This window comes from Amblyomma americanum, chromosome 10 (genome assembly GCF_052857255.1).
Source record: "Amblyomma americanum isolate KBUSLIRL-KWMA chromosome 10, ASM5285725v1, whole genome shotgun sequence".
In the NCBI taxonomy this organism is placed as follows: Eukaryota; Metazoa; Arthropoda; class Arachnida; order Ixodida; family Ixodidae; genus Amblyomma; species Amblyomma americanum.
The window spans coordinates 3903862-3920876 of NC_135506.1; the positions used below are offsets into that span (position 1 = coordinate 3903862).

The 17015-nt window shown below is 42.2% G+C and overlaps 1 protein-coding gene across 1 annotated transcript in view; it reads left to right on the plus strand.

Annotated features, from left to right (window-relative positions):
- LanA (laminin subunit alpha) overlaps positions 1 to 17015 on the plus strand; it is a 103090-nt gene that overhangs the window by 40422 nt on the left and 45653 nt on the right. The window contains exons 24-36 of the mRNA XM_077639930.1: positions 784 to 913; positions 1883 to 2211; positions 4627 to 4697; positions 6626 to 6770; positions 7261 to 7401; positions 8107 to 8286; positions 10295 to 10393; positions 10470 to 10553; positions 11998 to 12116; positions 13053 to 13167; positions 13722 to 13835; positions 15122 to 15249; positions 16469 to 16555. Coding sequence (XP_077496056.1) covers positions 784 to 913; positions 1883 to 2211; positions 4627 to 4697; positions 6626 to 6770; positions 7261 to 7401; positions 8107 to 8286; positions 10295 to 10393; positions 10470 to 10553; positions 11998 to 12116; positions 13053 to 13167; positions 13722 to 13835; positions 15122 to 15249; positions 16469 to 16555 — 1742 coding nt within the window. The remainder of the gene's footprint in view (positions 1 to 783; positions 914 to 1882; positions 2212 to 4626; positions 4698 to 6625; positions 6771 to 7260; positions 7402 to 8106; positions 8287 to 10294; positions 10394 to 10469; positions 10554 to 11997; positions 12117 to 13052; positions 13168 to 13721; positions 13836 to 15121; positions 15250 to 16468; positions 16556 to 17015) is intronic.

Sequence of the window (17015 nt, forward strand, 5' to 3'; positions counted from 1 at the left end):
TAAAGTTCTGATTTCATTACATTTAAAATATTGTTTGCAGTTTATATTTAGTATACTTATCTTGGATTGAAAACAGTTTACCAGCCTCACGCTGCTTGGTTTCAGAGTACAGGTAGACTAATGGCACATATTACATTGGTTTGTAAACAAGAAAATGCAAACATAGTGATTTCTGAATCACTGTTTTGTTCGATGCAACAAGTCTAGTCGCCAGCATATTTGTGTGTGCTTGTGTACATTGTGGGGTTTAAATAGGGGACTAATACGCTTTCCTCGCTTATTTCTGTTTGACACTTCAAACTGCTGACCCCAGCCCATGGTCGCAAGTGCTATCGAGGGCACGCCAACCACGGTGGGCCATGCTCTGTGGGAAACAAATGAATACAACAAGAGCTGACACAGAGAGGCATTTATTGCTGCAACAACAATAATGCTAGCTAGCAACATAATATGCTAAGGAATATTATTAAGGTCATCTGATGCACCAGCGGTGTTAGGACTGAATGTCTGCCCATGCTATGGCAGGAGAGAAGCTCTGAGGCTGGAGGAGACAGGCTTGTAGGATAGATTCCCCTGAGGCTTTCCCCCACTCGTAGAGAGCAGAGCCCGTGCCGAAGCGTCTGTGTGCATTGAGTTCCCCAGGCTGAATATGACGAAGCTCTTTTTCCCCCACGCTTTCACCAGTCACGCCCTTGAGTACTGGGCTGGGCGAGTCCCCACAGTGTGTGCAGTGTAGAAAGACTGTGATGTAGTTGTGGTACTGTTCTTTTGTGTGCTGCACAGGACCACTTGATGCTGATTAGAGAGGACCAGTTTGACAAGTCAATGCTGCGTCGTCTTCCCCTGGACAAGGCTGTGGAATTCATCAAGCAATGTGGACAAAACAGCTTTCACATCGGCACAGACACCAGCGGTAGGGCCCTGTATAATGTGACCTCATATTAAAGTGTCCTTTGTTGTCCTTTATCTAGATCAACAGCAGGGAGGCTGGCACCTGACCTGTTGTGCATCATGGGGAGAAAGTGTACAAAAAGAAGGGACAAAATATGTGCAGCTAGGGTGATCAAGATGGGGTTACCCATTGCATCATCTCTGTTAAGCATGCATGCACCAGTTAACAATGAACATGATGGCATGAAAAGTGTTGCACACAATATTTTGTACCTGATGCTTATGAAAGTAGCATCAGTAACTGTGTCGAGAGGTGGAGTTTGTTTACTAGAACTGTTCAGCACAATGTGACAACAGAGAACTAAGTTCATGGTGTACTACCTTATTCAAAGTTTTTTAATGCGAAAGCACTATTAGCCTCCTACCCGACAATGTCAAAAGATGGACGTGAAGCCTCTGAAAGAGTCACAAAAGAAAAGGAAAAGTGCATAACTGTCTCCCTGGGTCAGTGGACACCTCAGTCATGCTTCCAGCTATGTGAGCGAGAGAAAGATGTGGTCCAGCCATGCTTGTGGGGGTGGTTTCCACGTGCAAAAACCGTGCTTTGGCAGAATATTTCATGCTTGTAAATGCTAAACGGTCAGCCATTTCTTTTTTCATAGCATTTTTAAGCCTCAAAATGCTGTTTGACTTGCTTGTTTGCGATTGGTATGCACTGAGTGGCATGCACTGACCAGTTATTCGTTTCCACGAGGGGTAAAGAGTACTTTTTGGCTCTGTAGACTTGAAATGTAAATGACTGGATTTTTTTTAGCTTCTTGTTTGATGCACGTGAGTTGTATGTGCTTTGCTCACAGTTGGCTATCTTTATTCTCTAGACTCTGTGCTCATGCAAAATGTAGTAAACAAAAAGACAACAAAAAGTTGAAGAAAAAAATATGGATTCATTCTTTTAGATTGAATGGTTGAAAGTCGTGTATTCTTTCCATAGACTTCTGCAAGGAGGCGGTGTTCTCGCTGACCACCGAGTATAACAACGGTGCGCTGCCGTGCCAGTGCAACATTGACGGCTCCCTGTCCTTTGAGTGCGAGCGCTTTGGAGGCCAGTGCCAGTGCAAGGAGAACGTCATTGGCCGCACTTGCTCCCAGTGCCGCACCGGATACTTTGGCTTCCCAGCCTGCCAGCCTTGTGACTGCCCCAATACGGCTGTCTGCCACCCAGTCACCGGCCAGTGCATCTGTCCACCCCGCGTCACCGGTGAAAAGTGCGACACCTGTGTGCCCCTCACCTTCGGCTACACTCGCATTGTGGGATGTGAGGTTCGTCTGATTGTTTATGCTTAAGAGGGTAAAAAGCAGCATGAAAGGAAAATAAGATAAAATGAATGACTATGGTGCCACTTTTTGTCTCCTTTCAGTTTATTTGGAATATAAGGTGGTACTGTTAGGACCATAAAGTTTCCATAGAGTTAGGACCATAGAGCTTTTCCTCTAGGTAATAGTAAGAAACTCTATGGTTAGGACAGTGCAGCGGTGGAGGATCTAGTTTCAGGCGATGTCACAAGAGGGCGCTAGTGGGTCTCCAAGTGAGGGTGCAGCAGGAAAAAGGTTGAAGTGCAATAAAGATTGTTGGCGTTAAAGCTCGTGTGTTTCAGAGGTGTGTGCGAGTGTGTCACTGACGAAGCATAACAATGCATACTATAGTAAGATACAAGTCAAGAAGACAGCAGCAAATACCTTTCAAAGAAGGTCGTCCAGTAATTGATCAGTTGTCATGACATTGCGGTTAATTCCATTTCAAGAAGTCACTTGCCAATCACCTACGAGCTCACGCTACGCTCGGGAACAACTTTTTATGGCATTGCAGCTGAGGCTAGGCAGGAAAGGGAAGGAGGTGGCCCTTTGTCCCCATACAGTGACCCTGCACCCTCTCTCCAACTTCTCTCCTTCACCCCTCCGCACCCTTAGACGGAACAATGAAAAACCCACTTCCCACGGCAGGGGACAAAGGACTTTCCTGCCAAGCCTGTGCTGCATTTCAGCCTTGCTATTGGGCTAGTAGGTCATCCCTGATCGTTAATGAACCAGCGCAAAAAGACAACAGACAAGTAGAAGGACGACATGGAGGGAAGCATTGTGGGCGGAAGCGTGTCTTTTTGTGCTGGTTCATGTGCAGGGATGACCTACTAGCCCAATAGCAAGTGTTGCTGCCTTCTTGTATCAGTCTATAGGTGACTCGATGGGTAGGCTTAATATAAGCACTCTTTGCACTTTACTGCATTATGAGTTGATTCTTCTAATTTCATACTGAGATTAAACTGCGTGCTGGTGTTCATTAAAAGAATATAGGCACCTAATTTTGGTGGCATGTTTTCTTGTCCACAATGATGCGGAAGACACTACTACGCATGAAACACCATGTGATATTTGCCTATGACCACTAAATAATTTATAATCGAACTTTTTCCGTCATGCTGTTTCTGTTTCGGTTTCAACAGCCGAACAATGGCTGTGATATGAAAGAATGCTTTTGTGTCATGTGAGGCATGGAAAAACGTCCATATAATCGCTGCTTAATCGTTTTAATTTACTGCGCAGTGCTGAAACCAGCCTTCCTCAAGAGCCGGAATGACAACGAATGTGGAAGCAGCATTTATATTGCAGTTTTTTCATGTCTCATATGACCTGTAAGCACACGTTGGTGTCACAGTCCTCATGCGGCTGCTGAAACCGAAACCGAAACCACTCGAGGAAAAAATGTGATTATAAATTATTTAGCGGTCGTACGAGAATACCAGGTGGTAATCCATATATAACAATGCCTTATGAATCATTACAAACAAGAAAACACGCACCCAGAAGTTAGGTGTCTGTACTCCTTTAAGGCACTTGTAAATTGATTTGACTGCAAACCTTTTGAGGCAGAAGTGGCCAAAGCTGCATTTCTAGACACCTTTTTCAAAAAGTGTTTGGTAGCAGCTTTCCTATCTGACTCGGAACTGTGGGATTATGCAGTGACAGAACTGAATCATACTGAGGCACATAGTTGCGACAGTAAGAACCACACACGTATAGTGTGGGAAGGGTGATAGTAATTGTTAGCTATTTGGTACATGTGTTCCATCTCTTGTTTCAAGCCTGTGGGCATTTGAGATGTGTTCTCAAATTAGTTCTTAGTTCTTGTGTGCATTGCATTGCTTAGTGTGCATTGCATCACAAAAGGAAGGCTAAGCAATCCATCAAAAAGAAAAGTGATATCACACCCTTTTCCAGATCTTGGATAGCTTTCTTGCTGTCTTCCTGGTAGGAAGCAGAAAGAACTCTTGGCTGAAGTGTTTGGCATGGTAGTTGATATGATTCAGGCCACTGATTCTTTGACAGTTGAGTTGCAAGAGCATTTTTCTTGCTATGCATGTAGCAGCTGCTTCGCTCCTCGTGCTGCAGTATGGTGTTTTGAATTAAGAGCTAGGCGTTAACATATTTCATAGCAGTCTGTACTTTGTTATAGAGAAGACATATACCGTCTCTCACCTGTATCCTGAATGTGTATTTGAACACGTTTCCAATACCATGCTGTTGAGATGTAGAGAAGGAGAGTGCACAAATCGAAGACCAGTGACAACATCCGTATTCTTTACTCTGTGACTGTGCATCTCAATAGCACAGTCTTCCACACATATCAGTGCCATTTGCATGAATATGCAAAAAGATATGTGTGTTGGTGTCTCTTTCCAGGAATGCAACTGCAACCCTCACGGTGTCCTAGGTGGCGACCTCCAGTGTGATTTGCAGACTGGCCAATGCAGGTTTGTGTGTAGTTTATTGCATGAGGGGCCTTCTTTCAGGTTTACTAGGTCTGTTATCAGAGTTGTCAGCATTCTAGTTGTAGTTTGTTATAACCTAAGACTCTTGTGTTCCCCTTTCTCGCACAGCTGTCTGGAGGTGTTTTGTGCATTGTTATTGCTAAGAGGTTAGATTTCTGGTTACAGCAATTAAGCAGCTTATACAAAGTTTCAGATGCAAGGGCGAGGCAAGATTGCTGAAACAACAACAAAAAAAAAAAGTTGTAACAATGCAATAGACTTGCGATAATTCAAACCCTGATAATTCATACTTTCGGTTATTTCAAACACGTTTCAAAATTTTGCTTCGCAGGCACTATTTTCAGTGCACTTTAAAGCCGCTTAATTTGTACTGCCATTTCTCTTAAATTTGGTTAATTCAAACTTTTGTGTTGCTCATGTGAATGAATGGCAACTGAGGTCAGATACATCAAGTTTGTGTCGCCGCATGAGCTGTAAATTCGATTCCTCCAACTCGCGGTCTGAAGGGAGGGGCCATGTCGAGGCTCGATCGGCACTCCAAACGGTTGGAGGTGCCCCATTGCTGCCTAGTTTCATTTTCTGAGCTTCGCTACCAGCCCGCGACAATAGCAGCTATCGGCCGCACTTCAGTGAGCCAAGTTCAGCTGCACGGCAGTTCGGACAGTGATTGGCATGTCGCTAGTCTTTTTTTCTTTTTATAGGCAGCTTGCCGTTCTGGTGCAAATGTGCATTCTGCTCGCTTCTGTCCGTGTGGTCCCATGCGTCGATAATGCACGCTCATCACGACGAGCTGCTCACTGTGTAGCACCACTGCTACTATGTCGCAACTGTGAAGGAGGCTGCGAAAGGCCTCACGATTTTGGATCTGTTCTGCTTTGATATTCTCGACAGCAGGCATGCAGTACATCATGACGAAATTACGAAAAAAGTGTCGTCACTGTGGAGTTTCCCTGAAAAGGTGGTGGCGATTGCCTATTTTTTCACTAAATAAATTTTCTGTGGTGTGAAGCGGTTTTTTGAAAGTTTTTTGTAACCATCCAATGGTTGAACCTTCGTATAATTCAGGCACTTTTTAGCTACATGAGGTCCCAACTAACATGGTTTTACTCTTTTTCGAAACCAATACATTACTGATTACTCTTTTTCAACCACACAACTGGTTGAAGACTGCCGATTGAGTAAACATATCGCTGCCTTTCACCAATATTTTATGTTGTGCTAGAGCTTAAGGTTTTTATCCACATTTTCATAGAGAAATAGATAAAAATAGTATTTGTATGCACAAGTATCCATAAAGCAAATCACATTTAGTTTTGGATCTATTAAGGTACACATCTGATAATTCAGACTTCTGATAATTCAGACTTCTGATAATTGCACACTTCTGGCAATTAAAACTTCTGATAATTAAAAAAAAAAGACCTCTGGTCTCTTCAAGTTTGAATTAATGGGAGACAACTATATGTTAAGTTGTTTCTTCAGACAAATTGTGAAGTCTGAACAAATTTACAGTGGCTCAGTGCACAGTTCATCCTAAGCGTTGGCCTTCTTTTCAGAATAATGGACATGGTTTACCTTTTGTGTATACAGTGTTAGAATGTATTCTGTACAAGAATATCAAAATCGGCTTGTCAGTACGCTTGTACTACAGAAGGAAGACAGTGCACAAGAGGATGAAAAATCAAGACAGCGCACGCAATGCAGCTTTTGTATTGTCTTCATCTTTCGTACCATTTTGTGCACTTTATTCTTTATGTAATATAATACTAGAAAGCCTATCACTTAACAGTCTTGTAACAAGAACAAACTTCCTGCGGTAGAGACTGGCATTAGAAATGAAAATGTAGACTTCTTTTTTTTTTTTTCTGCCTTCTTATAAGCGGATGGCTGCTGTTTTTGTTGAATTTCAGGTGCAAGAACAGCATTGTAGGCCGCACCTGTGATGAGTGCAAGTGGGGCTACTGGGACTTCCCTCGCTGCCGTCTCTGCAACTGCGACCTTCGGGGAACAGTGGAGGAGATTTGTAACCAGGACACGGCAGAGTGCTTTTGCAAGGTGTGTGAAAAAAGCCACTTGAAAAAAAGTCAACACAGTTGCAACCACATTGCATGGATTGAACTCAGAATGAATGGAATTTCTTATTTATGCTGGGCTGTTAAAAAGGCAAGGCTTATGCAGGAACATTACATTTTGAGAGGCGTTGTATTATTCATGAGGATGTTTAGAACTGCATGCAGTTAAACAGGTTCTTATTTGTGACAACATTTAGGTCACTGTCACTGATTGATTTTTTGGGAATATTTTTTCTGAGAGCAAGTCTAGAATCTCGTACAAAGCTGCAAATGTTTTCTTGAATGAAATTCGGTGTGAATTAATACTTGCAAGCTATGACAACATTATATTTGCAGACCATGACATTTCTTCTTGCCAGTGATGCCTACCCGTTAGCAGCAGAGCATATTTGTGGACCTTTTTACACTCTTGTTATTGTGTGCCTCCTCATAAGCAAGAGGATTTTCAAATAGGTGTCCTGTTGTAATTCCAGGAAAATGTTGTTGGCGAGTCGTGTGATGAGTGCAAACCGGGGACGTTTTTCCTGGAGGAGAGCAATCCTGTAGGCTGCACCAAGTGCTTCTGCTTTGGCACCACAGATCGCTGCAGCAGTGCGCTTCTGTACCGCAGTCAGGTGAGTCTTGGTTTTGAGGACGTCATCATTACAGCAGTGCTCACATCCCATCTGATTGCACTAGGAGTGGATCTACCTGCAAACAGTAGCGCATGAAAGGTTTGTCTGATGGTTTGCTGGGATGTATTCTTTGCCTCGTATTCAGCTGACTACCTGACATTGTTACCTGCTGCAGTGTGTTAAGTATCCATAATGGAAACTTTTTTGAATGTGCCTGGATGGTGATAGACGCTCAGTGTTTGCTGGTTGAAAGCAAAAGCTTGGTGCAGACTTTGCCATTGTATTTTGGCTTTCCAGTAAAGACACCATTGGGCCCAACTGAGCTTTCCACTTGGATCCAATAGGAATCAAATGAGCCAATAGGAATCAAATGAACCTGTGGGCTCATTTGATTCCTATTGGATGCAACTCTATTATAATACAGCCAATTGGATTCATGAGCTCAACTATGTAGTCCAATTGGTTTCCTTAGTTCCTGCTGGACCGTTCAGTTTGTTCTTTTATTCCAGCTGTATCATCCATCACCCAAATGCTTTCCTCGGTTTCAACTCAACGGTTAAATTGTTGTGTAAGCGTCCAGTCAGTTTCATCAGTTTGTTCCCAGACAAGTTCTAGTCCTATGTGCTCAAGGAAAGTCGGAGGTGCCGGTTCTTTTAGTTCACTATGCTTGCATCTCGGTACATGGCAGTCTGCGATTGCGCGCAGATTGTGGAAATGGATGGCTGGACAGCCCTGGGCCTCAATGTGGTGGGAGAGCTGGCCCACGAAGACCTGTACGCACCCATATCCTCTTCACCCAGCCATGTGGAAGTGACCCCACCTTCAGTGCTGCCTGTGGGCTCCCTGCTGTACTTTGCAGCGCCCTCGCCATACCTTGGAAACAAGGCAAGCGTTCCACACTTGCTGGCCTATTGTGTAAACCATGCCATTGCTGACCTGTCTTCTCTGGCCCTTTTCTCCATGACATTTAGGGACAGTAAAAAACAAAACAGTAACTGCCAGTAGCCATTAAGCTCAAATTCTCAACCAGTCAGATTTATATGAGGCAGAGTGATGTAGGTAACTATCATGAAAGAATCAACACATTGGATCTTGAGATGTTTTTAGCCCTTAAGCCATAGGCTCAGGCCCGTGAGAATTCCTGCAGGGATGCCACTGTGGACTGACCTTGCTCTTTGAGTGGGTAGAGCTCTTTATTCAGCCAGAAGAATTTTTTCTACTTGATAGATAGTTTTGATACGAGCATTTCAGCAGTTTTACAGAAATTAAAACAAAAAAATAAAGGAGCCAAGTTTCGTGCAGTGATTGACTAGACATGTGTGAGTAATCAATAATTTCGAATATTCGGTTGAATAGTAAAGTATTCACTATTTGATTTGATCCATATATGTTTGGTATTCGAAATTTCCTAGTATTTGTCTAGAGCAAATAATGTTTCTGGAACTCCTGCTGTGTATGGTTTTGGTTCAACATACCTCCTCCGGTATGGCACTGTGGTGAGCACGCAACCAAAGCCACAACTCCATGCCACATGCCTGCACTCCCGCGCATATGCCAGAGCTGGTGTGCATGTGGTCACGGTAACAATTGCGAGCAGGCGGAAGTGCGGTGTCCAGATATGTGTCTGCCACATGCCTGCGGCCATGCAGCGCGTGCGTGGTGCATAGTGTGATCCGCTTCCGCGTGCCGCCATTGTGCATGTGCTGATTGGTCTCGACGGGGCAAGCAGCTGGCCGGTGCCATGTGGCATCCTTAGGGCAGTCTGAGCATGCACAATGGCTTCCCGCAGAAGAAGATTGCACCATGCCAAATCTCTCTAATTGGAGGACGCGGGGCTTCCTTGACTTCTGTGGAATGAGTCTGAGCTGACTGCAGCTGCCGCAGCGATTCTTCTCCGTGTGAAATTCGTTAAACAAGTGCAGCGGCGTGATCACGAACGGAGCTACACAAGGCCCATCGAGATGGGCGTGCGGTGCATGCGCACAGCAGGTGTCATGGAGTCGTCGCTTAAAAGCAACAGGTGTGCAACAACACAGTCGAAATCAATAGCAGCAGTTGGAGTCCCACATATAGGTCTCGCACCCCACAGATACATTGATACCATATAAACGCCAGCTGTCCCAACTTCCGTTGGCCATTTTTGCCGAAAGTCGACACAGCTTCAATGAGTTGTTTAACAAAGCTTCAGTGCATTCTCTTTTTTAATGTAGTGGCCTTGCCTGGTGTGTTTGAAAAATACATGATTTTGAAACTTTTTAATGTGTGCCAGAATTATTTTTAGTATTCATTTTGAAACTATTTGAAGGAAATTACTATTAATTTAGAATTTGCTTCGAATTCGCTTCAAACCAAACTTTCACTATTCGCACATGCCTATAACTGACGACTGCATCGGCAAAATTTCTAGAGTTTGGCAGCAGATTCATTCCCATCGTTGAACTTTCTCGCTTGGTCCCACGTAACTTTTTGTCTTCGCAGACTTCAAAAACTCTGTCTTCATTTTATAATTTGGAGTCTTTTAAAAAGACAACAAATTTATGGGGGCAAAACTTACTGGACTTTGCAAGTGACTCTCAAAGGACTTTATATATTGAGAGACAAAATTAATTTTTCTAGAAACATGTTAGGAATTTGCCTCCTTTTTTACCACATTTACCAAGTAATCCTGGCAGTAACGAATATAGTATGGTGTTGCTTCTGCATTGTGGGTCCTCGCCTGCAAGTGGCTCTCAAAGGACACTATATATTAAGGGACAAAATTAATTTTTGCTGAAATGCATCTGGAATTCGGCTACGGTATATTTTTTTATACCGCATTTACCAAGTGATCCCGGCACTAACAAATGTAGTATTTGTGTTGCTTCTGCATCATGGGTTGTGGATTTTCTTTCAGGTCACGTCCTATGGAGGAAAGCTGTCCTTCAGCCTTTCAACCACTGTGGATAACACTGTGGACTTTGGGAGTGTCATTGGTCCTGACATTATCCTCACGGTAAATTTTTACATCGTTACCATTTGCTGACAGATAGCTTAGCCTACACATTGACCCGGGGTTTCATTTTGTACAGGGAAACAACTTCACTTTGGTGCACGAACACCTGGAGCAGCCTGCAGCTGGTATTCCGCTCGACTTCAATGTAAAGTTGCTGGAGGTAAGCTACTCATTCCCACATAAAAATGAAGACATATGGTATACTTTCATTACGGATCTAGCAATTCCAGCTGGAAAAGCACTTTTTCAGCTTCGTTTCCAGCTGGAGTAATGCGAGGTAGAAGAGATTCCAGCTGCAACTAGCTGGAAGCAGAAATTTTTCAGCTGGATATGAGTTCGAGTTCCATAATCCAACAGGAAGTGACTTTTTCCGGCTGGAAGAAGGCACCCCAGCTGGGATTGAATGGTTTAGTCTTTCTTCTTCACCGTACACCACACACTAGTCTCACCACATGTGCCAAGCTTGTGAGTGTGTGATGTGGGCTTACCAAGGTGGCGTAGCTCAAGTTAGGCAACATGATTTAGCCGCACCTGAAATGCCTGACTGGTTTACAGGCAGTAAAGGAGAGACTATGTCATTCTGCTTGATCATCTTGATGAGTACCTGTTTCCAGATTTAAAGAAAGGACTACCTCTGTTTTTATACAGAGATAGTAAAACAATACAAAAGTTAATGAAACAACCCGGGGCATTGCTTCATGCATCATCGTTGTGTAAAGTCATGCAGGGTGCTTGAATTATGGCTGCATGAGCCTTTTCACCTACATGTACACTGAGGAAGGTTCTGTATAACATTCATTTTTTCGTTAGTAATTTAGAGAAATGTCCATGTTAATTTGCAAAATATTTTCCGTCGTTGATTCATTTCTTTCATAGGAGATGGTAACTTGTGCAGCATAATAATGTTAGTCAACTTTACAGTTGTGACTGAGTGAAAAAAACGGTTCAGGTCATCCACTAAACAATCATGGAAAAGAACTTTGACAGGATGGGAAGTTGAATAGACATGCAGTTCTCAACTTTATACTTTTGATTCAAGAAAGCTACTTCAATAAAACTGAGTATTTATTGAAGTAGATTTGTAAATAAATAAAAAGACGGACCAACAAAAACAAAAGATTTTTATCTGCAGAGGTGCTCAATCCAGCAGCAAAAAATATAAAAGAAACAAGAGAAAGATGCAAAGAACATCTTGAAGCAAATATCAAGCTCTGTTAAAAATGGTGATTTCACTGCTGGTGAGAGTGATCAAGGGGCAGCTGATGATCACTTCCCAACTTTAAAAGCCTTGATCACATCTCAATGGGTAGATCTCAGTTTTGAAGAGAACTCGAGCTCTGCCGAAAGTGGTGACTCACATACATCTATTGTGGTGCGTGGAGAGGTGAGAGTATGGGCTGGTATGTTTTTGTCGAATCCTTGTGCTCTCTAATCCAAATATTTAGGCCAGGGGTCCTCTAACTGGGTTCAGCAGAACTCCCGGTTTCCCTAGGTTTTCACTATGGGGTCGTACTGACTTGCCCACATGTCTCCACTAATTGAGGTAAAGGCATTTACAAGTGACAGTGTGTGCACACATTAACATTAGTGCGATTTTCTTTCAGGGTGAGTTCCGTCAGCTGGGAGGGCGCAAGGTCACACGGGAACAACTCATGGTGACCCTGGTGAATCTGGATGGGCTCTACATCAGGGCTTCCTACTTCCAGCCCTCACTGCAAGTCAGGTATGCAGAGCAAACAGGAGTCCAGAACAAGACAGCTGACTGGGTCTGTTGGTGTCTTGGCACACAGCTTGGCTCACATGACAAGGACATTTACAAAAAAACTTAACAGCACTTATAGTGTTCTTTTATATCTGCTCTTGTTTGTGTCGAGCTGCGTGTTAAAAGGTTGACGAAATTTGTGTGGTATGTCTCTGACTTTTTTTACACATGTTCATTTTGAACACAGCAGACAGACTTCAGTTCTGCAATATTTATGATGTGAAAAGTGTTGAATAGACCTTTTAAATATATCTATGGAGAGAAGTAATGATTAATCCTTTATTGAACAGAAAAAAATCATGCCTGACCTTGCATAGCGAGCTTTTTGATGTGTAGCAGGACCAGATGCAATGTACTATAAGCTCTCATGTAAGCTGGGCCATAGAAGGAATTTCTCAGTTTTCATTGCACAGTATACGTACCTTATTCCTTTTAATTATCTGAAGGGGATAGCCGTGTGCTTTGATTCGCATTAATCTTTAAATGGGTACTATGCATATCATACAAAATGATAACATTAAAGTACACAGAGCATTGCCATTTCGGTGTTGTCGCAACGTCTGGCCACTGAGTTTGGGGATGTGAGGTCAAATCCCTGCCACAGCAGCCACATTTTGATGGAGGTGAAATGCAAGGACACCTGTGTGCTGTGCGATGTTAATGTACGTCAAAGAGCAGTCAAAATTGATGTGGAGCTTCCCTCTATGACGCTTTTTCTTTCCTTTCCTTCTTTCACTCCCCCTTTCCTTCCTTGCCTCAATGCATAGGATTCCAGCGGCCATCAGTAGTGGACACCTAAACCTGAATTCCTGCATTCACAATGCTTCCATATAAAACGTTTTAATTTAACAATGTATGGTTGCAATGTAAATGCATGTGTTTCCTTTTTACACACAGGCTCAGCAATGTTGCTATGGACACAGCACTGTCGACGTACATTGCGGATGCTTCCCAAGCGTTGACTGTGGAGCAGTGTCACTGCCCACCAAACTACAAGGGGACTTCTTGCGAGGTTCGTTATTTTTCTTTTGCAGCTGGCTGTCCTCCTGTTCATCCGTAATGGTTGAATGTATTTTTCTCATTTATGTCCAGGAAAGATCAGTGTAGATCTTAATTGGCGTTGGAGGTAATTATGATATAGATACATTTTTTAGGTCTGCCTGGTTGCACTTAAGCTACGTATTGATGGAATTTAGAATATTTAAAACCTGGATGTGCATTTTGGTAATGAAAGCACTTAACATTCGCAATGCTAGCAGTTTTCATGGCATGTATTACTAGAGTAAATTGTGCCGCTCTTTCTTCCACTGCTTGCCTGTTTTTCAGTAAGTTACTCATCATAGCTGTGCTATTACGAGTGGTGTAATAGCACAGCTTTCATCTCAATCAAATTTGTAAGCTGAAATGGTTGGCTGTTTGATGTAGTTAGGCAATGTTTAGGTTTTTATGTGTTAGAAAATCTAACTCTTCTATGCTTTAAGACTTTGTGTAACTGTGGCAATTTCACCTTAACTTTTCTGTGTCTGTAATAGCCTCCATGCTTCGAAATTTTCCTGCCACGTTCAGGAATGCGCACCAGGGTTCTACCGCTCTAGGACAGGACCCTACCTGGGATTCTGCGTTCCCTGCCAGTGCAACAACCACGGAGACACCTGTGATGTGGTCACTGGGAAATGCCATGTGAGTGCGGCATTCTCTGAATTGTCATAGCTCAGTGTCTTCGTGTGCTCGTAACGGGTGACGCTGGTCATTGAAAAACAATTTTATTAATGAAGCCACAATTATGCAATCTACAGGGAACATGTATTTTTGTGTGCTGATTCGAAATATGTCATTTAAACTCATGTAAAAAAATTCGTGCACTTGTGCAGTATGTTATGCAAGTCTTTTGGAGACAGCATATAAGGAATTTCGTTACAGGGAGCTTGCTGAAATGCATGCCATTGGTTCGTCTTGACAACAACAAATGCAATAAGGGTAAAATTGTTATCCTATCTTATAACTTATGTTATGAGGTTTTGAAGTCATCACTTCGAGAGTGGAACGAAAAGTTTGTATCCCTGTTTCTGGAGTGGGAACTTTTAAAAACGTATTTACCCAAATTCTCTGACAGGCACGATAATTTCGCAGTTGTTACCTTCCTTGATGTCACAAAAAAGTAGTGCCATGCATTTGAGCAAGTCCCTTGTAGCGAAATTATTTCAAAGCTCTCTCCAAAAGACTCGCAAAACACATTGCATAATTTTCACAAGGACTTGTTTTACATCAAATCATATGACGTATTTAAAATTTGCACTTAAAAAGTACATGTTTCCTGAAGATTGCATAATTGTGACTTCATTAATAAAGTTTTTTTGTTTTTTTTTCAAAAACCAGGGTGCCTTCTTTGTTCTTGAAGGTTTGGTTTATGGGGGTTTAACGTCCCAAAGTGACTCAGGCTATGAAGGACGTATTCTTGAAGGGGCCCTGAGCAAAGCTCCATCCAGCTTTCATTCCTAGTACAAATTGATTTTGCACCTCTTTCTGGCTGGGTTGATGTTTGTCCGGCAGCAAAATTTTTTTTTTTCATTGCTCGATTCAATCATGTGGCATCAAGAGCAATAGGGACTCTGTGATTACCATTTGGAAGTGAACGACAGTGTAGCCTCGCATCCGGGATCTGTGAATAAAAGCCACGGCTTGCTTGCAAAAACAGCTAGCGGTCGCGGCACCTACATTTCACTTTTTGACCTTTTCTATAGTTTATGAAAGCTTTGTTTTCAGTGCGAGTAGCCTTTGTCACTCAAATAGGATAATCTTATCGATACAGGTCAACTTTAGTTTGTCCTCAGTATTTCTTTAATCCTGTTCTATAGCACTCGCAGTACAGCAATAATTTAGACAGTTGATGTGCCAGCTGCAGTTGGGATTGTCTGATGTGTTGCTTCTTCTAAATATTGTTGGAATCTTTTTTTCTTTCCTCTTAGAGCTGCCGAGACAATACGTATGGTGACCACTGTGACAAGTGCTTGCCTGGTTACCATGGTGATGCCACCAGAGGCAACCCTGATGACTGCCTCATCTGTGCCTGTCCCATTCCACTGCCATCAAATAAGTGAGTCACTCTTTTGACCACCCACTCACCCTTTCTGCAAGGTGCGCTACGCTCAGCTCTGTATCGGTGCTTAACATTAAAGAACTATAGACACAAAACTTTTGCTTGCGTGTTTACTTCTTTCAAATGATGTATTAGGCATTAATATACATGGATCACTGCGTGATGTTTGCCTGTGACCACTAAATAATATATTGTGATGTTTGCCTGATCGCTAAATATTATATTATTGAATTTCTTTTTGGCACTGTTTTCGTTTCATCAACCGAATGATGGCTATGACATGTAGTTGACCTTTTGGTCATGCGGGGCATGAAAAAAATGGCAATATAACGCCTGATACATCTTTTATTGTCATTGCAGCTCTTGAAGCAGTCTCGTTTAAGTGTTGTAGTGAATGAAACTATGCATCATTGTTTATATTGTAAGTTTTTTGTGCCTCACGTGGCCTAAGTGTGAACTACATGTCACAGCTATCATTTGGTTAATGAAACCGAAACAGCATGAGAGAAGATATTCAGTTATAAATTATTTAGTGGTGTTAGGCGAATACCATGTCCATGTATTCTAATGCCAATTGAAAGAAGACGCAGAATTAAAATTAGGCGTCCATTGTTTTTTATTAATCAGCTACTTGATCCGTCATTCAGTAAGCCTGTATCATAAAAACTCTTAGCTCTTAATGATTTATATTGTATTAATAATGATAATATTAGTGTACCTGCATACTCTAAAGCCTGCTTTTCTGGCTTTTTTCTTTTTTATGTGGCTGTTGCACCCTTTTTATGAGACTGACTCTTTGTGTGTCATAAAATCGATTTCTTAAATCTAGTTCCATCAAAAGTATTTGTTCTGCGTCTTTTAGTTCAAATTTTTAAAGACAAGTCTTAGCATTACATATACTCAACCTACTTATGAAGGACACCAACAGCCACCGACACCTAGGAGCATAGGGAAATATTTCTTTTTTTTTATTTGTGGTATTGATCAATTCGAGATTAAAAGTGTAATTATTTTATTCTTTGAAGATAACTGATAACAAAACAGAATAAAAACAACCACATGTTACTGGTGGCACCTGAACCCACGACCTCTGAATTTCACATCCGGTGCTCTACCAACTGAGCTACGGCGACGGCTGTCCAATCTTCTGCTTTCTTCTACTCATTTTGCTTTCCTTTTCTGCTTAATGTACTTAAGCTGTTTCAATTCTTTGCAGCTTTGCTGAAAGCTGCGAGGTTTCTCCAAGTGGACAAGAGATCAGTTGCAACTGCAAGAAAGGATACTACGGAGATCGATGTGACGTGTAAGTGTGCATAAAAGGAAATTGTTGCAGGCCTTACACTACTTCAACATTTGACAGCTGCCAGTAAGACTGCATGTTACTTAGGTAATTTTATGCTATAGAATGGCAAATATTCAAACTCAAGTTAAGAATAATTTAATTTTGGAGTAGAGAGCTCATAGCATAAAAGCTAACAAGAGCAGCATGAGTGTACACTGAAAGCAATGCATTGTATAAACACAAGGATAGGGGGCAAATCGGGATAGTAGCAATAACACTGAACATATTAATGCAACCAATTTGTAGCTTAACTGAATGCACATCTGATATATTCTTCTTGAAATTTATGTTAGTGCTTCTTTAATGTTAGCACATTTGTTTGTGTTATTTCAATGGCGTGCCTCTCTACCTGATGAAATACGCTATGTGCGGTCAGAAATGCTGGGCGCACATGAAACATTGAGCCTATGGCAACTATTGC